The 25875-nt window shown below is 45.7% G+C and overlaps 3 protein-coding genes across 17 annotated transcripts in view; 1 reads left to right on the top strand and 2 right to left on the bottom strand.

Annotated features, from left to right (window-relative positions):
- Positions 1-19472, bottom strand: part of LOC103349457 (uncharacterized) — an 83161-nt gene extending 63689 nt beyond the window's left edge. For 3 of the 11 annotated variants that reach the window (XR_011383175.1, XR_007922218.2, XM_070059781.1), the window contains exon 1: positions 6517-6654. The gene's annotated coding sequence lies outside the window, so the exon portion shown is untranslated. The other 8 variants (XM_070059779.1, XM_070059780.1, XR_007922220.2 and 5 more) reach the window with 7 other exon arrangements.
- Positions 19278-25875, top strand: part of BLVRA (biliverdin reductase A) — an 84544-nt gene continuing 77946 nt past the window's right edge. For 4 of the 5 annotated variants that reach the window (XR_011383172.1, XR_011383174.1, XM_070059777.1 and 1 more), the window contains exon 1: positions 19278-19658. Coding sequence is in view for 2 of the 5 variants with exons in the window: in XM_070059777.1 (XP_069915878.1) it covers positions 19293-19658 (366 nt within the window). In the remaining 3 variants the exon portion in view is untranslated. The remainder of the gene's footprint in view (positions 19659-25875) is intronic. The other variant, XM_008261676.4, reaches the window with a different exon arrangement.
- LOC127482606 (large ribosomal subunit protein eL29-like) lies at positions 21804-22498 on the bottom strand. Its single transcript, XM_017344454.3, has one exon. The coding sequence runs from the start codon at positions 22471-22473 to the stop codon at positions 21832-21834; it is 642 nt and encodes a 213-aa protein (XP_017199943.3). The 5' UTR covers positions 22474-22498; the 3' UTR covers positions 21804-21831.

Genomic DNA, 25875 nt, shown 5'->3' on the forward strand with positions numbered 1-25875 from the left:
CAGTGCCCAGGGAAATAATGGTAGTTTGGACTGGGATGACAGTGGCTGAGATGAAATGAATGCAGCAGGTAACACTTGGGAAGCAGGGTCTGGAGAATGCTGAGCGGTCTCACCTATGACCCCAGATGACACACTGAGCACCCAGATGACCAGCAGTCCTAGTCTCAGGAAAGGATATATCACTGGAAGTACCAAAGGGAGTCCCCTTATTGGATGGGTTAGATTCAAACACCCAAGAGTCGTGTAAGCATGAATGTCTCACAGGATCACCTTCCTCATTTCTCACAGACCACCTCCACTAAGGCTTGCCCTCAGGACGCTGGCACCTGAAAACTGTCTCTTTTATATCTGCCCCATGTGTTGGTTGTCAGGGATGATAGAGATGGGATGCCTACGTGTAACAGAGAAAGTTGAGGCATAAAACATCTGCAGACCTACTGTTGAGATTCTACAACTCAGGGCTGACACACTGGTGCAGCAGGTTAAGCGGCCATCCGCAGTGATGGCATCTCTTATGGATGCCAGTTCGAGTCCCAGCATCTGCACTTCCGATCCAGAGCCCTGCTAACACACCTGGGAAAGCAATAGAAAATGGCCCAAGTACTTGGACCCCTACATCCATGTGGGAGACCCTGATCCTGAAGTAGCTCCTGGCTCCTGGTTTTGGCCTCTTGCAGCCCCAATTGTTGTGGCCATTTGGGGAGCGAACCAGCAGATGGAAGATTTCTATTAACTCTGACTTTCAAATATATAAATAAATCTTTAAAAAAAATTCTGCAACTCGCAGGTTCATCTGTAACACTGGAGTTATTCTTGTTAGTAAGGTTAACCTTAAGGATTAACCTCAATTCACACTCTGCAAATGTTTGAAACTACTTGAAAACAAATGCACATATTTTGAGGAATACTATTATCCACAAAATACTTTAGTAACATTTCAAGAATAAGACTTAGTAATGGATTCCAAAGTTAAATGTTAATTCTTAATTAACTATCTCATTTTTTTCTGAAGTAGAAACTTAGAGCAACTATTTTTCAGCAGACAAAACACCACACACTGTCCAATTATAGCACCACACTGCCACCTGTTGGAAGACATCAGTAGCATTTTTTTCCCTAATCAAGTTTATTAGTAAGTTAAGGAGCTTCTCCAAGGAAACTTAAAGGAAGTATGTTGATTTTATACTTTCTAAACCACCACAATTAGATAAAACCCATAGTAACAAGGAAGGACAGAGTTACAACTTTACTGATTTCCACTGTAAAAAGAGGAAAAATGGTATTTACTTTTCGGTTATGGTTACTTGGATGAAGGGAAAGCGTAACAATGAAGAGACAACCTTAAGGATTAAAGAGATTTTGAGGTGTAGCTTACATGAATCCATACATGGATTAAACTTAACAATGCTTCATATCAAAAATTAAAAAATGTGTATTTTTTTGAGAAACAAAGTACAAGGATAAAAAATTCTCAGGGCTATTTATAGAAAGTGGGGGGGGGTCACAGAAAGTTAGAATATGAAAGGATTCAGTGGGTTGGGGGCAGGCACTTAGCCCCGTGATTAAGACACCAGTAAGACACTTGCATGCAATATCAGAGTACCTGGGTTTGACTACTGTCTCGGGCTCTAGATTGCAGCTTCCAGCGGGAATGGTTCAGGTAATTGAGTTCCTGCCACTCAAATGGCAGACCTAGATTTGAGTGGCTTCTCACTGCTGCAGGCATCTGCAGAGTGAATCAGTGAATAGGAGTATTTTTGCTCTCTCTCAAATAAATAAAATAATGCTTACAAATTCAATGTTTTTACCAGTTATAGTTCAAAGACCCAAGACAAAATAAAACAGGAAGGCCCTAATATGATACGGTATGTTTAAATACAGAAATATGGATGTGGAGGGGTTTTCCAAAACCTGCCAATCAGTGTATCCTAGAACTCAACCAACTTTGTCCCTAACACAGGAAGGGTCAATGAAAAGTAATAATCTATAAACAAAAGGTATTCAAAGAAGTCTTATAAAGACAATCTTTACGTGATTACACTTTGTTTCTCTCAAAAAGCTGGAGTATACATATACATATACATAGTCTCCATGTAATCTTGGTATTTGCAGGATGCTGAGGAAGTCACATGTGAGTTGAAGTGATATCAAATTTCCAAAAAATCAGTAACATCTAAATCCATCTCAGGGCCTTTCCAGTGCATTTGCAGATGCCAAATACCATAAGGCACCAACAGCCCACAAGAAGACAGCTTACCAGAGCAGAGTGAAGATGACTCACAGACCAAACAGAGCAAGAATCACATTAACACACTTGCTGCCCACCTCTCCTGATAACACTGGTTCCTGATGTGCTAGGGGTTGTTAACAGTGATGAGGGAATATTAAACTAGGAACTTAGGAAAGTGGAGGGAGGAAGAGTAGAGAGGGTAATGCACATAAATCCTCTTATTTCTTAGAGCTGCCATTAAACCATTCTGTTCCCAGATCCGGCAGGCTGCGTGAAATCATAGTTTTCAAGTACTCATAGAGCCATATTGTTATCTGTTTTTCTACCCATAACACTATTACAATTCCAGCAACAGGAAAATAGCTGAAAAAAGAATGGCACAGTCATAAAAAATCCCAATATGAGTCATTCTCTTTGTGTAACTAATTTTTATAGAAGATTTACTTACTGGAAAGAGAGTGACACAGAGTGAAGCAGAAACAGAGACCGAAAAATCTTTCAACTGCTGGCTGAACAGCCACGGCTGGGCCAGGCCAAAGCCTGGAGCCTGGAACCGCATCTAAGTCCTCCGTGCGGGCGGCCCGTGCCCAAGTACCTGGGCCATCTTTAGCAGCCTTCCCAAGCACAGGAGCACCAACCTTGAGCAGAAGCACAGCAGCAGAGCCCGAATCAATAAGGGTTGCTGGTGCCACAAACTGTGGCTTAACTCACTGCACTGCAACCCTGGCTCCTGTTCAACTAATTAATGACATGGATAACCCTGCCTGTCACAGGGAGCAGTATTCTCCCTGTACTACAGGAACAGCCAAAGTACCCTCCTGGAGCAGCACTAAGTCACAGACCTTTCCAACTACACAAATTCACAAAAGCATCTCCACTTTAGAATACTCCATGATAGGTAATCTGCCCAAAAAACTAAAAATATAAAAAGCATTAAGAAAAAAAAGGGGGCAGAGGCTTGAATCATAAACATTTTAGGATCTGGGAAACCATTCAGGCAAATATTTTATTTAGTCTGAATTCTAGTAAGTTTAAAACCCAAAGATCTCCAAGACCTAAGACAAAAATATCTATATCCCTTCGTCTGAAATGGCTCTTTGAATTTATATTTTTAGAAAGGTAAAAGTGGGGCCACCACTGTGACGCATGGGTTAAGCTGCCACTTGCGACACCAACATCCTGTATCCCAGTGCCAGTTGGGGTCCCAGCCATGGCTGCTCCGCTTCCAATTTAGCTCCCTGCCAATGCACCTGGGAAAGCAGTGGAAGATGGCCAAAGTGCTTATGTCACTACCACCATTTGGGAGACCAGGATAGTTTCTGGCTCCTGGCCTGGACCTGCCTGTTTATAGCCATTTGGGGAGTGAGCCAGCAGATGGTTATCTCTCTTCCCCTGGGCCTGTCATGCTGCCCTTCATAAATCAATCAAAAAAAAAAAAAAAAAAAGAAAAGAAAAGAAAAAAGGAGGGGGTAAATGTGATAATATATACCTAAATTATGTGATTATTTTAAATCTCATCTTTTATATGAAGGCAAAAAACACTGAAGCATATGGGTAGTGCTTTAAAAATTAAGAGAAGTATCCTTGATCCTGCAAGCCTATTTCTGGATTTATAACCAGAAATAGAGAGGAAAGCAGGAACCTGAACAGATGTTTGCAAACCAATGTTCATAGAAGTACTGATCAAAATAGCTAAAAGGTGGAAGCAATTTAATTGTCTATCAACTAACGAATGGATAATAAAACGCTGTAAACATATACAATGGAATAATCATCCTTTAAAAAGAAATGTTTACACGTGCTGGAGTATGAATGAACCTTAAAGAGACTGTGCTAAATGCAGTAAGTCAGACACAAAAGGATAAATATTGCATTATTCCACTTAGATGAGATACTGAGGGTAGTCAAACTCAGAGACAGAAAGTATCTTGGAGACTGCAGGGCTGGGGAGAGGGGAGAGAGACTTCCTATTCAGTGGGTACAAGGTTTCGGTTTGGGAAGCTGAAAGCATTTTGGAAGTAGAGGGTAGTGACTGCAGCATAGAGACCTGAAAGCACTTAAAGCTACCAAATTACATCCTTGAAAGTAGTTAAAATCACAAATTTTATTTCACACATCTTTGACCACATTTTTTAAAAGCATGAAACTGGAATCACAGCTTGGGGAAGTAATGAAGCCTCAGATATTACAGGTGAAACAGAAGTCCACATTTTTCTAAGGAGATATATAGCTTTCCTAGACTTTCAAAATATTCAGTTTCTAAAAATATCCTAAATTACTACTATCCTTTAAACAATGAAATGAGAAAAACAAGTATCAAAAGAATGCTAATAGGATTTTTCATAATGAATCTCCCAGCATGCCCCATCAGTGTAGACAGAACATTCAAACCTTGCACACATTTGATTCTCAAATACACATCTGGTGCTCTGAAATAAGCACTTACTGTTTGGTGACAGCTGTCTAGGATAGGGCTCACAAATCCAATGCAAGACAGTAAGCATGAACCAAAGAATAAGAGAGCAGCTTTTAGGAATCTGTTTGAAACAGAAAATTAAGTGAACTAACAAAAGGGAAGCAGATTATAGTATGTTTTTAACGCAGAGGTAGGGAGACAACACTGCCTAAAACAATGAATGCTCTCAGATTAAATATCAGGGACTCAAATGTCACACTAAACACAGAACTAGCATGTCAGTTTCCAAAACTCCCATTATTTAAAAATAGTAACCCAAACTATCCCTCAGAAATCTTTTAAATCAAAAGACTGAAAGTCTGACACAACAAAAATGTGAAACATCAACACATTAAAATTATCAGGCAAATATATGAGAACATATTTCACACGCCTAACGGTGAGTTCATGTCCCTACACAAATAACTCTTACCAGTCAATAAGGAAAAGACAAAACTACACAATGAACAAAAAGTTTCCCCCTCGAAGGTTCTTCACAGCCTTTTTTCCTGAGCCTTGCTTTACCCATAGAAGTTGCTGGGAAACAGCTCACTCGGAATTAGACACAGCACTCTGTAACTAGGTCTCCAGGGAGAGGCAAAATCAACCTCATGTGATTTAATTTAAAGGCAGTCTAGCTTAATCTAAGACTACCGCAAGTATGGTAGGCGGTTTGCATATAAAGAACTCCAGCAACTCAGTAACAACAAACAAAAAAAGGCAACCTAATTAAAAATGGGCAAAGACTCTGAATACACATTTCTCCGAAGCAGATATAAAAACAGGCAATAAGCAAACAAGATGCTGGCATTAGCTATCAGGATAATGCAGTCAAAACCACAATGACACACTTCAGATCCTTTAGGACGGCCAGAATGAGAGACAAGTGTTGGCAAGGTGCAGAGAGAGCAGAACCCCAATATGCTGCAGGTGGGAAGGTAGAATGCCCCCGCTCTGAAAACACCTGTGTAGCAGTTCCTAAACATTAAACAGGTACCATCTGGCCCCGCAATTCCATGCCCAGATATATTATAACCAAGAGAGCCAAAAACAAGACGTACACGTAAAAACTGCGATAAAAACGTTCACATCATCATTATTCCTAATAACCAAAAGGTGGAAATAGTCTAAATGTCTATCAGCTGACCAACGCATAACTGGGGGTATATCCGACAAAATGAAATATCATCCCACTATAACAAGAAAGAAACACTGATACATGCTACAGCGTGTCTGAACCTTAATGTCAAGTCAAAGACGCGGAAAAAAAATCGTACATTGTGTGATCTCTTTTACATGAATTTTCCACAACACGCACACACACACGTAGACAGCAGTTACTTGGGGTTTGGGGTGGAGAGCACTCCCTCCTACATACACACATGGATACACACACACTGTGCCCTGATAACAGGTCTGCATCCAGCACCTGTTGGAACAGCGTCCGACTCCTCAGGTGTGATAGGGACAAAAGCAGAACACGGTCACTGAACCAGAACTTTCTTTCCGGCGTCGACCTGAGCAGGGTACCCCTCAGGGAGTTAGCTGGGAGCTAGGACCAGCCACAGAAGCGCCCTGCTCCCCATCTCCGGGAGAGGACCCCCGTTTTCACAGTGTGCTGCTGAGGGAGCTACCCAACAACTGCCGGGCAAGACCGCGGTTGGTTTCACTCAGCCTCATCAATTCCGGGAAGGGGGCACCTGTGGCAACCCAAGGCGCAGAGCGGGAGGGAGGGAAGGTGTAGGCACCCCCACCTCCTTGCAGTAGCCCAGACGCCTGCACCGCTGGTCGCGCAGGGAGAGACCAAGGCGCTCGCTGCCAGGGGACCAACCTGTCAGCCGCGAGAAACGTGGCCAAGTCCTTCCGGGTACGGGGCTCCGCGAGCCTCGTGAGAGCAGTCGAGACTTCCGGCGTCGCTGCCAGGTGGGGCTAGAGCGTCGGAACGCGGCGACGTCGGGTCTGCACGCCCGCAGGTGTAGCTGCGTGTAGGGTTGAGAGTCCCTGGACCAGGCGGATGCGGCTTCTCGAGCGCTGTGCTTGCCTGGGAAAGGGGTTCGCCTCCTTAATCCTCGCTTTTCTTTTCTTTTTTTTTTCAGCGTCAAGCGCTAGCCAAGGGCATTTAAGCCACGGCCTCATAACCATGGCTCCTGGTCAGCATCTGGCACTTCTGGCTTTTGAGACGCGAAACGCTGGAGGTCTAAGCCCCTTGCAAAGACATCCATTCGGCCCGGTTCGATTGAGAAATTTGGCAGCACTAAATTTTGTTTTATTTGCCAAATCTGTTGTCCACTGTGCACTGGGGGATACGGGAGTGAGCAGACACTGCAATAAGCTGCTCTCATGGCGTGAAGTCATCGCATGGGCTATAATTCAGCAGTCAAATGGGCATTTGTGCTTTGATCCGTTACGAGGATGTGTGTAAAGCACTTAAGATATGGCCGCTTGTAAATTCTTAGTAAATGTTGGCAATTATTTTCATGCTGATCATTCCGTTACCATGGTCATTTATTTTGTCCCACTTTAAGTCCAAGAGGGACATCTAACACGAAGCAGTGAATGCAAGACTAATCAAGTTTAATCTAAGGCAGTCGCCTTCAACTTTAGATCACACATCCCTATGGGGGAGGATGGATGGAAATTACACACATGTATAATTATGGTATAGATATATTAGGCATACAATAAAACTTACACACATAGAACTTTAAAAAGGTAAGGTAAGGGGTGGACCTTGGGCCTAACACATGCCTCCCATGTCAGAGTACCTGGAATGGGAACCCAGCTGTTGCTCCTCACTCCAGCTTTCTACTAAAGCAGTCCTGGGGAGGCAGCTGTGATGGCTCAAGTAATTGGTTCCTGTCACCCATTGGGAAACCTGGATTGAGTTCCTGCCTCCATTTAGGGAGTGCTCTTGCACACATGCTCCCTCTGTTTCACCTTGCTCCATCTCTCTGCCTCTTAAAAAAATTTCTGATTCCTTTTTTTAAAAAAAATTTTTTTATTTATTTGTTTGTTTATTTGAAAGGCAGAGTTAGTTACTTGAGAATAGCCCTCTTGTTAGCTGTGATCTTACCACCTTAAAGTGTAGAGACACCTGGAGTGTCCGGAAAGTAGGAGTGGGAGAGAGTCCAATAAAAGAAATTCCAAAAAGGAGAGAAGGAAATTCTATGTATAAACTCCCCATGTGTCTTGCTGATGCCTTAAATACATTTGTCAAGCAAACCTTTGAGCCATCTAAGACTCGAAAACTGAGGAGAGTAGCAGTGGTTACCACCACAGGGGAAACTGACAGACTGAAATGAGAAGTAAGCAGATTATCTTTATAGTTGGGGCTTACAGCAATAATTTAATAAAGACATTAAAGACCTGAATAGCATCATCAGCCTTTATGACCCAACTGGGATTTGATAGAACCCTTTTTGCACCCAACAACTATGGAATACATATTCCTCTCAAACTTACATGATATGTTCACCAAGACAGACCATATACTGGGCCAGAAAACAGAGACTGAAAGCATGCATGGTACATTCTCTATCAATAGTATGATTACATTATAAATAAATATCAGAAGAGATCCAGAAAACCCAGAGAGCAATCAGCTTATAGGTTTAAATGCTTGTACTGAAAAGAAGAAAGGTGTGAATCATGATTCAAGTTTCCACTGAAGAAAGTTAACAAAAAATAGAGCACAGTTAACTAAGGAAAGGAGAGGAAGAAAATTTTAAAGATAAAAAACAGAAATCAATGGAGCAGAAAATAAATAATAGAGATTAATTACAAAGCCAAAAATGAGATCTTTGAAACATCAGCAAAATCCATTAACTGATAACTAGACTAATCTAGAGTTAGAGGAAAAACAACTAACAAGATCAGGAATGAAAGAGCAATTACTACAAATCTTACAAACACTAAAAGTTCTGAAGATAGGATGTCCTTTTTAAGATGTCCTGAGATGAGGCAAGAGGCTGGATTTTTATGCCATCACATCAGTGAGTCACTGGATGTTAGCCTCTGGAGGAAGAGGATAAGGCATGGGTTAGACAGCTCTTTTTTTTTTTTTTTAAAGGTCTTCCTTCCATTGGTTCACCCCCCAGATGGCCACTACGACTGGTGCGCTGCACTGATCTGAAGCCAGGAGCCAGGTACCTCCTCCTGGTCTCCCATGTGGGTGCAGGGCCCAAGCACTTGGGCCATCCTCCACTGCCTTCCCGGGCCACAGCAGAGAGCTGGATTGGAAGAGGAACAGCCAGGACAGAATCCAGTGCCCCAACCGGGACTAGAACCCGGGGTGCCTGTGCCGCAGGCGGAGGATTAGCCAAGTGAGCTGCAGCACTGGCCAAGACAGCTCTTTTTGATTGACATGATTTCTGATGGAAGATCCTCAGCAAGTACGATAACGAGCTGTTCATCCCAGGTTTTGTGTCACAGCAAACAGCATCCACTCATGAGAGGAAATAAAAGTTTTTGGATGGCCGGCACCGCGGCTCAATAGGCTAATCCTCCACTTAGCGGCGCCAGCACACCGGGTTCTAGTCCCGGTCGGGGCGCCAGATTCTGTCCCGGTTGCCCCTCTTCCAGGCCAGCTCTCTGCTGTGGCCAGGGAGTGCAGTGGAGGATGGCCCAAGTGCTTGGGCCCTGCACCCCATGGGAGACCAGGAGAAGCACCTGGCTCCTGCCTTCGGATCAGCATGGTGTGCCGGCCGCAGCACTCCAGCCGTGGTGGCCATTGGAGGGTGAACCAACGTCAAAAGGAAGACCTTTCTCTCTGTCTCTCTCTCACTATCCACTCTGCCTGTCAAATAAATAAATAAATAAATAAATAAATAAATAAATAAAAGTTTTTGGATAATCCCATTAGATTTTAAATATACTCAGTTGCTTCATGAAAGAAAGAACAAAAAAATTAAGTAAAAATGCCTGGAATATGTCTAAAAGTATAGGTAGGATTTAGGCACGGAAAAAGAAGAGTATTTTCAGGCGAGGAAATACACAAAACACCAAAGTAGCCCCAAGTTTCTAAAATTATTTACACCTAATGTGGATTTGCAAATATGCCATATTTTTGAAAGCATTTTTCTTCTGAAATAATTAAAGATTAAAAGAATGCTTGAGGCCGGCGCTGCGGCTCAATAGGCTAATCCTCCGCCTGCAGCGCCAGCACACCAGGTTCTAGTCCCAGTTGGGGTGCCGGATTCTGTCCCGGTTGCCCCTCTTCCAGGCCAGCTCTCTGCTGTGGCCAGGGAGTGCAGTGGAGGATGGCCCAAGTACTTGGGCCCTGCACCCCATGGGAGACCAGGATAAGTACCTGGCTCCTGCCATCAGATCAGCGCGGTGCGCCGGCTGCAGCGCACCGGCCGTGGCAGCCATTGGAGGGTGAACGGAAAAGGAAGGAAGACCTTTCTCTCTCTGTCTCTCTCTCTCTCACTGTCCACTCTGCCTGTAAAAAAAAAAAAATGCTTGAAAAAATATACGAAGAACATTCCTGTGTTTCCTTCACCAAGGATTCTCCATGGATAGCATCTTGCATAACTGCACTAATATATCAAAGTCAGGAAATTGGCATTGCACCATCCACAGAATTTATTCAGATTTCACCAGTTTTTGCGCGTGTGTGTGTGTAGTCCTATGTAATTTTATCACTTGTGTAGACTCATGTACCCACCACCCCAGTCAAAATATAGACTGGTTTCTGTCCAGTGATCTCTGGTACTATGCTTTCATAGCCACTGTGCATACCCAGCTTTCCTTTCTCCAGCCTACTCTAACACTAACAACTTCTAATCTGTCCTCCATCTCTATAATTTTGTGGCAAGTAAGCTGTCTTTTTCAGTTACAAGATAGCTTTCCTCACAGCCAGTGTTACAAGAAAGCTAGTGGCATCTTTAGACTATGACAGCTTCTCATGAGTCCTTTCACTTAGCAGCTAGATTCTCCAAGACACTTATGGTTCCTGTACATCTGCTGCTTTTAGATCACCATGATCCAGTCCTTCGTCCCTCTTACTCTGGGAGATGACTTTTGTCAAACACTGGATAAACCAAGTGGATCATCAGGTGAGTGGCTGCATCTACTTTGTAACTTTTTGCTTTAAAAACCAATGGCATATCTTCATTGGTCCTTGCCCATACTCCTAAACCACAGGTATTGTTACTTTGTTACCTTTTGTGGAAACTTCCTCTACAACCATGCCCTCCTTCCTAAGGTCATTCACCCCTCCCTCCTTTAACTACTTTTATGAATGCACATATATTCAACCCTTTGATGGACAACACAGATTGAGTAGCCATGTCAGACTAAGTTCCCAGCCACAAATAAGTATTAGCTTAGTGTGGAAAACACAACTTATACCAAAAGTGTCGCTTGCTCCGCAGGCTCGCAGAGGAGCGGCAACGGATTTGCTGTTCTTTCTTTCCCCGGTCCTCCCCGGATTAGCTGCCCCCCCCCCGCCTCCGCGGAGGGGCAGCACCCCCGCCGCTTTCCCCGCCTCCACGGAGGGGCGGCACCCCGCCGGCCGGCTCTCTCAGGGGTTGCTCAGATGCTCCTCCTGCATGTTGTCTCTCTCCTCCTTTATAGTCCTCTTCCACCAATCCCAACTCTGCTGGCATTCTCTCCCCACACACTGAGCATGCTGCTCTCCTCCAATCAGGGGCAGGATCAGCTCCTGCAGCTTGTTAGTTGAATTGGTGAGGCAGCTGTGTGGAAGTTGTTTACTCCCTCTCAGCGCCATATGGTGGGAGATCAGATGCATAGAGATAGTCTTAGCAGTTCCAGTAATTTAGTCTAGTCTCGGTAATCTCCGTATTTGTCCTCAGTATTTATTTGTCCACAGTCTTAGTACTTATCTGTCTCCCGGGCGACAGGCCCTGCCATGTTACGGGAGACGGGCCCTGCTCTCCACAAAAAGTTTAAATTCTACCAGGGCACAGCCATGTGGCCCTACTAGTGCCAAATATCAAAATACTTCTGTACCCATAGACAAACAGCCAATGCCACATGATCCTGTGCCCTAGCACCACCCTGTACCAGCAAGCTTAAGTACAGTCAGGCCCACCTCTGAGTCCCCTGCACATCCTCATGGTCCACCAATTAAAGGCTTGGCACTACAGATAGCTCTGTCATGATATTCTGAATATCGCTCCGTCGAGTATCACTAAGTACAATAAATTGTGATAAAAATGGCATGTCAGCAATTTCAAAAAGTGTTGATAATTTCCACGATCATGAACAATGTCTGATGAGATAGAAGCAGGAGAGAGAAAACAGCATCCAGGTAAAGTTTACAGCTATGTTACTGCTTCTCAACCCTTTGATGATGAACAGGAGTCATAAATATCATTTATCAAATGCTTATTATGTCGTAGGAGCTGTGCCAAATGCCTTTTTATAAACATTTTCAGTGTTTATTCCTCTCAAACTGAAAGACATATACAGTTACAATTCCATGCTACAAAAGAGCAGAGCTGATCTTCAACCAACTCACATTGGTTACAACGGAGCCTGTGACACAAAGCCATCTGTAGCTTTTGCCATAATGCTGGCTCTGCTCTGTCAGCACCTGGGCCATACTGGTTGTTAAGAATTCTGGACCTCACTCCTACAAACAAGACTAAGAATAAAACAGTTGCGTAAGATCACATAATAAACAGCAGAACTGGGACTTCAATCCAAGCCTGAGTAACTGTAAAGTCCAGGCTCTGAACCACTCTCTCAGCTACATTTCAAGTCTTTTGTCTCATACATTCTGGGAAGATGTGGATGGCACCATGCATTTCAATTTCCCCTGAAGCTGCTCTTCCTGCCCAAAAACAGAGGAAATAGGGCAGCAAAGCTGCACTTCATGGGGGGACACAGGCTATATCAATAGGTGAAAAGTTATTCTCTCAAACCCTCATATTGGAATAGGCTGGAGGCAATCTCCAACAGTAGTGTCAGCACTGAGTATGTGTGAGAGAAGGGAGAAAAGGCACAGGGTTTTCTGATAGCTTCGAGGGCTGGAGAAGCCCCAGATGACCACAGGTGTTCTCCAGCAGGCTCGCAAGGCCAGTGTGAGAACAGCAGGCAAGACAAGGGGAGGAACTTGGCAGACTCCAAGGCCCAGGTAAGAGCAGGAGAACTAGAGCGGCTTGAGTTCTGTGAACTTTCCAATTTTGTAACCTAAGTTTTCTTAGAGGACGAAGTTCCACATTGAGGAGAAGTCGCAGGAGGTAGACTCCTCGTTGAGCAGTCAGGAACAGGAAGGGTGAAGGAAATGGATGTAACCCTAAAGGGGTGCAGTTCAGGAAAACAACAGAAGAGGGAGCTCTAGAACTGTGCGGTCAGGAGACCTTCCCTTACCCTATCTGCTCCAGGAGTGTAGAAACCCTTGTCTCACTTCACATGAGCAAGGAAACAGATTGCATGGCTGACTCTCATACGCAGTTACTAGGAGGAAAAAAAAAAAAAGAATTAGGAGTAGAATAACATCACTAGATTTGAAAAGATACTCCCAAAACAGGAGAAAACATGATCTTATATTTGAAAATAAGGCAAAAACATAGAGTACTAGCCAAAAACTTTCTGAATTTGATTTAAACAATAGCAACAACTACCTGCAGATTCAGAAAGCTCAGCAAAATCCCAAAAGACTTTCCAAAATCATCCTTAGACACGTCATACTTGCATCCCTATTCAAGCTGACCCCTCAAAAACAGCTGGAAGCTACTAGATCATATGGCCCACATGGTGCTGTGGCTTGTAGCACAGCAGCTTGGCCCTGCTGCAGAGCGCTGTGGTTTGGCTGTGGTTTGTCTCCCAAAGGTTCACGTCTGGAAGCTCTGCACCATCGTGGCTCTAGTGGAAGGTAATTCACTCATGGGAACTCCATCCCTGGGAACAGATTAGTGCTGTCTCATGGAGCGAGTGGGGATTCGTGGGACTGGATCAGATCTCATGAGAAGGAATTGTGAAAAGTGAGCCTGACATTTACCCTGAATCACTCATCCACATACGCCACCAGTATCGTGATGCACTTGCCATGAGGCCCTCCCCAGAGCTGAGCAGATGCCAGCATCACACTCCCAAATCTCCAGGACTGTAAAAAGAGCAAAATAAACCTCTCTCAGTACAAAATACCAAGCCTCTGGGTTTTTTTATAGTTACACAAACAGACTAACACATCAGAGGCCTTCAAAGAAATGGCTGACTTTAGATACTGGGTGATAAATATGAAACATGTAACTGGGGTCATGTTAAAAGGACACACACATCTATTTGACCTGGCTAAAGATAAGGCAAATGTGACCTTCCAAAAAAGAAATGACTGCATTCAATCAAGATGCATTAAGTATATGAAAAAAATCTATGAGTTCATAGTGATATGTAAAGAAAATTTTAATTTCTGGATTCACTTTGATGGGTTTGGGGCACCAATAGCTAAATAAAGAATAAATAGGGGGCTGGCACTGTGGCTTAGTGGGTTAAGCCTCTGCCTGCAGCGCCAGCAGCCCATATGGGTGCCACTCTGTGTCCCACATACTCGTCTTCCAATCCAGATTTCTGCTTGGATGGCCTAAGTGCTTGGGACCCTGCACCCACGTGGGAAATCTGGAAGAAGCTCCTGGCTCCTGGCTTTGGTCTGGCCTAGCCCTGGCTGTTGTGGCCATACAGGGAGTGAACTAGCGTATGGAATATATCTCTCTCCCTCTGTCTCTGTCTCTGTCTTGGACTTTCAAGTAAATAAACACATCTTTCCAGAAAAATAATAAATAAGCACTCATCAGCCTTTTCTGTATATTCTATGCTTTAGAGTAACCAAGTAACTGATGAGGGGAAATCCTTCTGAATAGAAGAATCCCAACTATTATTACTGGACACAAGGGGAATGACAGATTTAGAGACTAACGTGGGACAGGACAGACAGCTGAGCATCTAGGTTTTATTTTAGAGAGCTGCCAATGTACATATTCAGAAGTTATTAGGATCTGGTGCAAAACCTTTAGAATTTGCGAGAACCCAGGAAGGAACTAAAAGAGAACCAAGGGTGCAAGTGGCCATATTATGGACATGGAGGAATAGGCAAGAGAAAAATGATTAATGAGAGTAGCAAAGTGGAATTAGTCAACAATATATATTGGAAGAAGCATAGGCTGGTGTCTCAGAATCCAAGGAGAGACAGCTTCATGAAAGAGCGGGGAGCTGGGACAAAGGGTTGCAGGAGACGATCGGCATGGTAGGTGCAGTGGAGAAGTTCACCACAGAGAAGCTGAGAAAGTTCTATCCGCAACAGGGCTCATCAGCTACAACGAGGACAGAAGCAGAAGCTAGACTTCAGTACCTCAAGAAATAAATGCAAGTGAGCAAAAAGTCTGCTAGCAAAAAATGGGAATAGTATGAGAGTTACATAGATTCCAAGAGAATTTGCAGATCTGAGCAAGTTTATAACCAGAGAGAAAGGGGCCAACAAGAAGAGAGAGAATGGACAAGAAAGACCAAGATTTGTGATCCAAAAAGTTAAAAAATTCTGGCCTGATGGTATTTTTAAAAAAGATTTATTTTATTTATTTGAAAGACAGAGTTAGAGAGAGAGAGAGAGAGAGAGAGGCAGAGACAGAGAGAGAGAAGTCTTCCATCTGCTGGTTCACTCCCCAGATGGCTGCAACAGCCGGAGCTGCGCCAATCCGAAGCCAGGAGCCAGGAGCTTCCTCTGGGTCTCCCTTGCAGGTGCAGGGGCCTAAGGACTTGGGCCATCCTCCACTGCTTTTCCAGGCCATAGCAGAGAGCTGGGTCAGAAGTGGAGCAGCCAGGACTAGAACCGGCGCCCACATGGGATGCCGGCACTCCAGGTCAGGGCTTTAACCCACTGCGCAACAGCGCCGGCCCCCGGCCTGAGAGTATTAAAAATACAAATTATTAAGATAAGACTGCTGAAATAGCAACTTCCTAAAAAACAGTCATTTAAACTAAGGAGGGCCAGCGCTGTGGCTCAATAGGGTTCTAGTCCTGGTCGGGGCGCCGGATTCTGTCCCGGTTGCCCCTCTTCCAGGCCAGCTCTCTGCTGTGGCCCGGGAGTGCAGTGGAGGATGGCCCAAGTCCTTTGGCCCTGCACCCCATGGGAGACCAGAAGTACCTGGCTCCTGCCATCGGATCAGTGTGGTGCGCCGGCTGCAGCGCGCCAGCCACAGCGGCCATTGGAGGGTGAACCAATGGCAAAGGAAGACCTTTCTCTCTGTCTCTCTCTCTCTCTCTCTGTCCACTCTGCCTGTCAAAAAAATAAAAATAAATAAACAAAATAAATTAAGGAGAATTCTGTAGAAGTCCGGTTAACCCTTTCTTATAACTCATACCTTGGAAAATGAAAATTGTGGCAAAGGAGGCTAGGTAATGTGCTTAGCTGAAATTTGGGGAACCAAAAGCAAGAGAATAGATATTGGGATAGATTAGCGATTTCTACCACAATTCTGTTCTAGTTGATATGTCAATTGGATTATTGGGTGGGAACATGTACTCTAAACATGTAAAAGAAAAGATGTGCCTCTCTCTCTCTCTGCCTCTCCTTCTCCCTCTGAGTAACTCTGATTTTCAAATAAATAAATCTTTTTAAAAGGGGGGGGGGCAGTACTGTGGCATAGCAGGTAATTCAACATCCCCAATCATCAGATGCAAATAAAAATCACAATGAAAAGTCACTTAACTCTAGTCCTCCTAGAAAACAACAACAAAAAATAACGAGGGCTGGCATTGTGTCCCAGTGGTTTCAGCCACCACTTGTAACACTGGTGTCCGGTATCACAGCGCCTGAGAGTGCCAGTTGCTCTGCTTCTGATCCAGGTTCTTACTAACGTGCCTGAGAAAGCAGCAGATAATGGACCAAGTGCTTGGGACCCTGGCATCCATGTGGGAGGATGGACAAAGAGAATTCTTATACACTGTTGTTAGTAATGTAAATTAGTACAGCCACTATGGAAAACTAAAAATAGTACCATCATTTAAGCCAGCAATCCCACTACTGGGTGTATATCCACAGTCAAGATCAGTCCGGCAAAGACACATCTTCACTCAGTTTTACCGCAGCACTAGTCACAATGCCCAAGATACAGAATCAACCTAGACATTCACTGATGGATGAATGGATAAAGAAAATGTGGTGTATGTACATAATAGAATACCACATAGCCATATAAAAAGACTAAAATCCTGTAATTTGTGACAACACGATGAGACTAGAGAACATTATGTTACATGAAATCAGCTAAGTACTGAAAGAAATACCACATTTCCCACTCATATGTGGAAGCTTAAACACCTGATATCATCAAAGCAGAGAACAGAAGAACAACTGCCAAAGGTTAGGACGGTGGAGGGAGGAAGAAATATGGAAGGACTGGCTAACGGGTCCAGCAATACAGGTGGATAGGAGGATGAAGTTCTCGTGTTCTACAACACAGTAGAGTCACCATACTTGATAATAATTTATTGTATATTTCAAAATAGCTGGAACAGAGGATTCTGAGTGTTCCCAGCATAACCAAATGATAAATGTTTGAGGTGATGGATATGTTAATTACTATGATTTGATCATTGTACATTGTATATATGTGTTCAAATATACAATGCACTCTGTGAATCTATATATAATTATATCAATTACAATTTTTTCAAAAGATAACAGAAAATTTAGTACTTTGCACAATATGCCCAGCTCATTGAACTGGCTTTAAAATTTATATCTAGTTCTCTCTTTCTTTCTTTCTTTCTTTCTTTCTTTCTTTCTTTCTTTCTTTCTTTCTTTCTTTCTTTCTTTCTTTCTATTAGGCAGAGTTAGACAGTGACAGAGACAGAGAGAAAGGTCTTCCTTCCGTTGGTTCACCCCCACAAATGGCTGCTACAGCCAGCGCGCTGTGCTGATCTGAAGCCAGGAGCCAGGTGCTTCCTCCTGGTCTCCCACGCGGGTGCAGGGCCCAAGCACGTGGGCCATCCTCCACTGCACTCCTGGGCCACAGCAGAGAGCTGGACTGGAAGAGGAGCAACCCGGACAGAATCCAGCACCCAGCCCAGGGTGCCGGTTCCGCAGGTGGAGAATTAGCCTAGTGAGCCGTGGCGCTGGCCCCCAACATCTTTTTTGATGAAACACAGTTGAACACTTAGGCCACCTACTATGCTGATTCTTGATGCATTTATTGCTTAGGTGCTAAGAATAACAGTTGACGTGCCATATAAGAGGTGTGAGTATTTAGCACTGGTCAATATGTTTTACTGACCGAAAATAAAATGCAAGTCAGTAACAGTAGTCAATAAAGACAACTCACTGTAGATAACAGAGGAAACTGAAGGGGGTAGAGACGTAAGTGATGAAAGAGTTGAGTCGTTTCTCTGGTAGGCAATTTGAATTTTACTTTAGGTATTTTATTTTAGACTGCTGCTTCCTTTTCTGGGAAGCTGGCAGATTTTCCTGAGCTGTCTCCCTGGGAAGGGAGTTCTCCCAAGTCTTTTTTTTTTTTTTTTTTTTTTTTTTTTTTTTTTTTAAGATTTTACTTTATTTGAAAAGCAGAGTTACAGAGAGGCAGAGGCAGAGAGAGAGAATCTTTCATCCGCTGGTTCACTCCCCGCAAAATGGCCTGAGTCCATCCGAAGCCAGGAGCCAGGAGCTTCTTCTGGGTCTCCCACGTGGGTGCAGGGTCCCAAGGACTTGGGCCATCCTCCGCTGCTTTCCCAGGCCACTGCAGAGAGCTGGATGGGATGTGGAGCAGCCAGGAAAGGGATGCCTGTGGTGCAGCAGTCTGGAACTTTAACCCATTGTGCCGCAGCTCCAGCCCCTCTCCCAAGTCTTAAAGAGAACTAGATCCATCCCTCCCACAGGCACAGGGTTTTCTCTGCTGCAATGGAGAGTACTGTAACCCTTCCCCAGCAGTGTGAACGATGGTATATTTCTGATGTTTCAAGTCCCTCCTATATCTACAAACATGGTCATATTTGCATTTATTGCCCATTGTTTCCTGGGTCATCACTGCTACCTACACATGCAGGTGACTTCTCTGATCGGCTCACAAACAGGCCAGTGCGTGTTGGGTACGGCACTCTCCTGCTTCTGCCTCTCCTGCTTTCAAAGCTACCGCGTCCTGGAGACTCTGGCTTCCGGAACTCTCTCGAACACATTTTCCCAGCGCCTTGCACCAGTGCTCACAGTGTATAAACAATGTTGTTTTTACCAGCCTGGCACTGAGTCCCCAAACAGTCCTGTGGTTCCTTGCTGTCTGCTCAAGGTTGCAGGAGGAGTAACAGAGGCAGCCCCTCAGCTGCCCAAGTGGGCACTGGGTGGGGCACATCTGGGTCTCACAGTCACCAGGCCCTTTGTAACCTCGGGGATGGCAGGACAGGCTCGAATAAGGATGGCAGGGATCCATGCTCAAAGTCTTGTCTCCCCACAGGACAGATCTCCACCAGATCAGGGGGCAAGTCCGCAGGCTCCATCGGCCAGCACTGGCCTGGGGACAGAGGCTTTTGGGCTGTACCAAGTGTTGGGTGTCCCAGGAGCACACCAGGTTCCTAGCCCTAAGACAAGGTCCTAAATATCCTCATTTGCCCTAATACCGGTCTCTCCACTCATCACATTACACAAAGCACGCAAATATGCGCCGAGACCTGTTCAGTCTGCTGGGGTCACTCACCAAGAAGAGTCCCAGCAAGCTGCACGCGGTAGGAGGGAGGCGGACTGAGGGCTGTGACTCCCACGCCGGGCAAGACACAGCCAGGGGCCCGGCCCTCCACAAGTCGGGCGCAGGGGCCCGGGGGACTCTGCCCCTCGGTTCCGCGTGCAGAGAACACGGCAGAGGCGCGGCTGCAGCCCGCCGGGCACAGACTCCCCTCCACCCTGCTCCCGGCCGGGCAGCCAATCGGAGCCGCGCGCTGCCGCCGGGATCCGCGGATCGGCTTCGGAGGCGGCGACGGCGACGCCCGGGACGGAGCGGAGAGCTGGAGCTTAGCGCCCCGCATCAGGTAAGGCGCGCACGGGAGCGCCGCGGCCGCGGCCGCGCCGGGAAACGGGGGTCGGCGCGGCTGTCCTGAGCGCCCGGGCCGCGGCTAAGAAACGGACGCCAGCGCCGGGCCCAGCGCTCGCCCTGAGGGCCCCGGACGCCGCCTGGGCGCCGCCGGCCTCGCCCTGCCCTGCCCTGCCCTGCCCAGCCCAGCCCAGCCCAGCGTGGTCCCGCTACGGGGACGCGGTCGGGGGGCTCCGCCGGCCGGCAGCGCGGCGTGCTCTTCGCGGAGAGGCTTTCCTGAATAGACAAGAGCAGATCATTAAAAAGAAAAAAAAAGGCAAAAATCAAGTGTACATTTCATTTAAAAGTATGTGTGGTTTCGGTTTGTACGCAGACCTAAGCGAGCTGGTGCCGGGGCAGTGCCCTGCGCAGCCCGGGCGGCGGGCCTGGAGCCCTGGTCCCGCCGCGGCGTCCCCGGAACCTGCCCTGAGCGCCGGGCTGGGCTCTGCCCCGCGCGCTCGAACCGGCGCTTCCCCGCCCTCGGAGTATAAAGTTCTGTACAGGTTCCTCAGTACGCGAACTGCTTCCAAATAAGACGGATGAGTTTCATTGTCTCCAGGTTCAGTAAATGAGATGGAGGCCTCATACTTCGATTCAGCTTGGAATCCTGTTCTTATTCTTCTTCTTCTTATTATTATGTAACATTATTTGTTAAGAGTGCGACCCTGGACATGCTGACTAACCTCTTGGCGCCTTAGTTTTCCCATCTATAGAAGTAGGGATAATCAGGGGCCAGCGTTGTGGCCTGTGGGTAGAGCTACCGCCTGTAACACGGAAGACTCCCGCGATCCCTATGGGTGTCCATTGGTGTCCCCGGCTGCTCCACTTCCAATCCAGCTCCCTGCTAATGGCCTGGGAAAGCAGTGGAAGATGGTCCAAGTGCTTGGGCCCCTGACACCCATGTGGGAGACCTGGATGAAGCTCCAGGCTCCTGGTTTTAGTCTGGCCCAACCCTGGCTGTTGTGGTCATTTGGGGAGTGAACCAGAGGATGGAAGGTCTCTCTCTCTTCTCTCTCCTCTCTCCTCTCTCCTCTCTCCTCTCTGTAATTCTGACTTTCAAATAAATAAAACTTAAAAAAAAAAAAAAAAACAAAGGAGTAGGGGTAGTCACTTACTTGGTAGGATGATCGTAAATAAATGACTTAGTCAAAGCAAAGTTTACAGCAGAGGTTTCAGGGTGGTAAGGGTTCAGTGGATGTTAACTACCATGACCACCTGCAGACAAGCAGGACTGTGCCTGGAGTTTTCTCTATACTTTCCATAGCATTTCATTTCCATAGATTGTTTCCAAGCAGCTTCTTGAAATTATTGACATGAAAAGTATTTACATGTTGCTAATTTTCGTCCCAAAAGATTGTGTTGATAAATATGCAGATCCTTTCATTACACACACACACACACACACACAGAAGTCAAACAGTAGACAAGGTATTATAAGGGACACTCTGTGTGAGAGGAAGGAGTCTGTAATTGTACTGGAACTTTTGATGATAATTGTCATTATTCCCCCGTATTTCATACATTTTAATTGCTCTTTTTTCTTTGTACTCACCAGTCCATCTCATTGAAGTCAAAGATTTACCACTTCAAGCTACTTTTTTTTTTTTGTATATTTCCAATATCTTTACTGACAGTGAATTAAGGTAGTTTACTTGCTGACAGTTCTAGAAGGTTTTCAGATGGCTTCAAATTCTCATGTCTCAGAACAGCATCCCTATTTGAAATCCTGCAACCATTCGCTGGCCATTTCTGAAGAAAAACATGTAAAAGCATGTAAACCATACCTTCATCTTTTTCACAATGATAAAGTACAGAAACAATTCATTTGACATTTTATAAATTGTTAAAGTTATGCACCTACAAATAAAATGAAAAATTCTCACACTGAACCTTGGAACACACTGGGCTGGAACATAAGAGCATCCAAATGAATTCAGAGGTTCTTTTGTCTCCAAGATTGGCTGTGTCTACTAATTTCTATCATTGTTCTTTTTTTTTTTTTTTTTTTTTTTTGAGACCCTGTCTCGGGTTTATTTGTACAAACAGCACAGGAGGACACTAGCCCCACGCAGACAGCAGTCCAGGGGTCACACCAGTCCTTCTGCCCTTCAATTGGCAGGCAAAGACTGTTACTAGGGAGCCTTTGCGGGGGGCTGGGCACCTTTGGGAGGAGCCTGAGCCGGAACTGGGGCTGCAGGTGTGGCCTGGGCCTTGGGCTTGGTTTGGGCCTGAGCCTTGGCTTTGGCTTGGGCCTGGGCCTTGGGCTTGGTTTTGGCTTGGGCCTTGGGCTTGGTTTTGGCTTGGGCCTTGCCTTTGCCCTTGCTCTTGATTTGAGCTTGAGCTTGGGCCTTGATTTGAGCCTTGACCTTGCCCTTGATTTGGGGCTCAGTCTTGGCCTTTGCCTTGGTCTGTGGCCGGGACAGCCTGAGACCCCTAGCAATGCGGGCACGGGCACGCCTTCCAAGCTTGGGGTGGGCAATGTAGGCAAGCCGATCGAGCTTCTGGCTGACACCCTTCAGGATTGTGGGCTTTACTTCCTTAGGCTTGACCAGGGCCTTGATAGCTTCAGCACGCGCAGCCATAGCCTTGGCGTTGTTGGCCTGCATCTTCTTCAGGCCCTTCTTGTTGTGCTTCTTGGCAAAACACATGTTCCTCAGGAACTTGGGGTCCACCCCTTTCAGAGACTCGTATCTTTGTGATCGCGGTTTCTTGATGCCATTTCTGTGCCATTTTCGGGACTGGTTGTGCGTGGTGTGGTTCTTGGACTTGGCCATGTCTGCACCGTAACCCGTGGCTGCCGGAAAGAGACCATTGTTCTAATAGTATTTTGTTTTTGATCTGTACTTATAACACCTCTATAAAATAATGTAAAATCCTGTAAAATACTCAAATTGCATGGGCTTGTATAGAGAGATAACACTGCACCAAAAATGTGGGTTGGCAGGGGGCCCCATGGTGCAGGAGCTGAAGCAGCCTTTTAATTCTAGATTCTCCTTTTCATATTCAAAGGCTGTGATTATGTGATCATATGTATCAACAACAAGTTGAGCCATTTATTGTTGCCTGAATGGTGTATGTAATACTTTAGAAACAAGCTGATATTTAGCCATATAACTGGAATTTGAAAAAAATTACATTTCATTACTCTGTAGAAAAATGTCTTATTGTCTATTCAAATTAGATTTGTTTGCTTTATTTTTTTTTAAATTCAAGAGGCAGAAACACAGATGTAGAAAACTCTCATCTCCTGGTTCACTCCCCAAATGCTTGCAATGGCCAGGGCGGTCCTGGGGCTGGGGCTGGATCTGGGAGCTGAGAACTGAGTATAGGTTTCCCACAGGGGTGGTGAGGACCCAACCACTTGAGCCATCACCTGCTGGAAACTGGGACTGGGAGTAGAGACAGGAACTAAGTTTGGTATTCTGATGTGGGCCATGGGTGGCTAAACTGGTGTGTTAACTGCTAGGCCAAATGCTTGCTGCCAAGTTAGGTTGTAATCAAATAGCAATATGTTTGGAATCTTCATAAATGAACACCATATAACTATCACTTATGAAAACAAAAAATAAAACTGTGCCTTTGTGATGGGGAGCTGAATCTTTGAGTTATGAGCAAATGACGACACTCCCTGAACTGCTGATTCTGCCTTGGAATCAAAAACTAAGCTCCCAGAAACAGGGTTATGTGTACACAGATATCTCACAAGTACTGGTACCCTGAACTGTTTCACAAAGGAATTAAGGTAGTTCACAAGAAAGTCACATGGAATACTAACCAATAAATACGAATATTTAGCAGAGAAAATGTAAGCACAAGGAATAAATCCAGCTAAAGAAAGAATAAAGTGTGCCAGCACTGTCAAGTAGAATTTTGTGCAATGCTGAAGTGTTCTATATTTAATTAATTGACGTTTAAATAGCCGCGTGTGTGTACTGCCTACCTTAGAGGACGGCACGAGTCTACATTGTTTTTGTAGTTGAGTCTCAACTTTGTGTCTAGAAATTAAACTGTCAGTTACACGGTTGTTGTCACTTAAAAATAAGACATACTTATCAACTTCATTCATTCATTCATTCATCCATTCATCTCCCGAATATTAATAGCTTGACAGAAGCAGAGCTTTTCCTGACACCCAGCTAAAAAGGACAATTTTCTGGGGACTTTATTATCAGGGCACCTTGGTATATTGTGTGAAAGTCTGTTCAGTTGGGGAATAGGGGCTGAAAGGAATACAGAGAGTGCATATCGCCCAATTGTATAACTCTCTTTAGGATTTTGAATAATTAAATGAAACTTTATAGAAAACTTTAAATATGTGGATAAGCGTAAAAGGAACTACATCACTAACAAGTCTACCACTCAGAGACATAATTACTGTGCATGTTCTGATGTCTGTCTGCAGACCTTTGCCCCAGGTAGCCTTTGTGTTTTCCTTGATAAGTTCCAGAATACGCAGCCCACTCCCTGGAAGGGAAGTCCATTCTAGGGGTGGAGGTTGCTTTCACCCTTACTGGGGGATCTCTCAGACCGGCAGCTGGCCACACCTGAGACAGCACACTCTCCCTCATCCTCCCCGGCACTTCCACCATGGGCCTGGCTCTGGAGCAGTGATGAGAGGTGCTTGGGACGGCCTTGCAGGAGGAAAGAAAGGGACATCACCACTGTGGTTCATTCCGATGATGCGTGATTCTGGCTTTCTCGGCCTTGGTGCTGTTGCTATTTGGGGCTGGGAAATGGTTGTGCATGTGTGGTGGGGCAGTGGGGTGATACCCTGTGCATTGTAGGGTGTTTTGTGGCATCCCTGGCCTCTGCCCACCAGATGCTGCCAAGCATGACCCTCAGAAATGTCAGGGAGAAGGACTGGTTTAATGGAAATTTCTGAATTATTGCTGACATGTTCTAACAAGTTTCAAATTCCAGTCTGCAAGTGGGAGAGAGATTGAAACCAAAAGAGTTGTGTAATATAGGCAAGGAAGCTCTTTACTCCTGGCTGTATTATTAATTTACTGTGAGATTTTGGTGGGCAACTATATCATTTAGGGTCCCAGCATGAAAGAGTATATGAATGAAGGGAATTTTTGAAGAGACTCTTCACTGAAGAGTGGGCAGCATTGGAGGAGCCAGCAAGGGATGGCCAGGCATGCCGGGAAGGGATTCAGTAGGCACTGTCCCTGTTCTAATCTGAAAAGGCAGGGAGGGGACTGTGCTACCAGAGTAGGGGAGGAGAGTGGAGCGCCGGCCCAGGTCTGCCATGGCCGTCACAGAGTGCAGCCTCTGCCACTGGACTAGGCAGGTGGGGCACAAGAACCCCAGCTCTCTCCTGTTCTCATCCACTGGCCAAACCCAAGCGGATGGTGAAAGAGCACAGTCAGCCAGCACAGGCCAGGAGCTGTGAACCACTAGAGAACCACTAGCAAGGACCGGGGAATTTGCATCTCTGTGGAATGAAGGTTGTTGGGCTCTGCTTCTTAAGAGATACTGTGGGAATAAAAGGAAATAGACAAACAGTGTTTTTTGTTGTTGTTGTTGTTGTTGTTGTTTTGACAGGCAGAGTGGACAGTGAGAGAGAGAGACAGAGAGAAGGGTCTTCCTTTACCGTTGGTTCACCCTCCAATGGCCGCCGCGGTCGGCGCATCGCACTGATCCAATGGCAGGAGCCAGGTGCTTCTCCTGGTCTCCCATGTGGGTGCAGGGCCCAAGGACTTGGGCCATCCTCCACTGCACTCCCTGGCCACAGCAGAGAGCTGGCCTGGAAGAGGGGCAACTGGGACAGAATCCAGTTGCCCGACCAGGGCTAGAACCCGGTGTGCCGGCGCCACAGATGGAGGATTAGCCTATTGAGCTGCGGTGCAGGCCAGTGTTTTTAAAAACGAATCATGGGGTGGGTTCTGTGGTGTAGCGGATAAAGCTGCTGCCTGCAGTGCCAGCTTCTCATGTTGGTGCCTGTTCAAGTACCAGCTGCTCCACTTCCAATCCAGCTCTCTGCTATGGCCTGGGAAAGCAGTAGAGGATGGCCCAAATCCTTGGGCCCCTGCATCAATGTGGGAGACCCGGAAGAAGCTCCTGGCTGCTGGCTTCAGTTCAGCCCAGCTCTGGCCATTGTAGCCATTTGGAAGACCTCTTTCTCTTTCTGCCTCTGCCTCTCTGTAACTCTGCCTTTCAAATAAATAAATAAA

The sequence above is a fragment of the Oryctolagus cuniculus genome, chromosome 16, assembly GCF_964237555.1.
Source record: "Oryctolagus cuniculus chromosome 16, mOryCun1.1, whole genome shotgun sequence".
NCBI classification, from domain to species: domain Eukaryota; kingdom Metazoa; phylum Chordata; class Mammalia; order Lagomorpha; family Leporidae; genus Oryctolagus; species Oryctolagus cuniculus.

What these genes read in the sequence shown, in the direction of transcription:
- LOC127482606 (XM_017344454.3), bottom strand. Translation starts at nt 22,473, where the DNA reads ATGGCCAAGTCCAAGAACCACACCACGCACAACCAGTCCCGAAAATGG.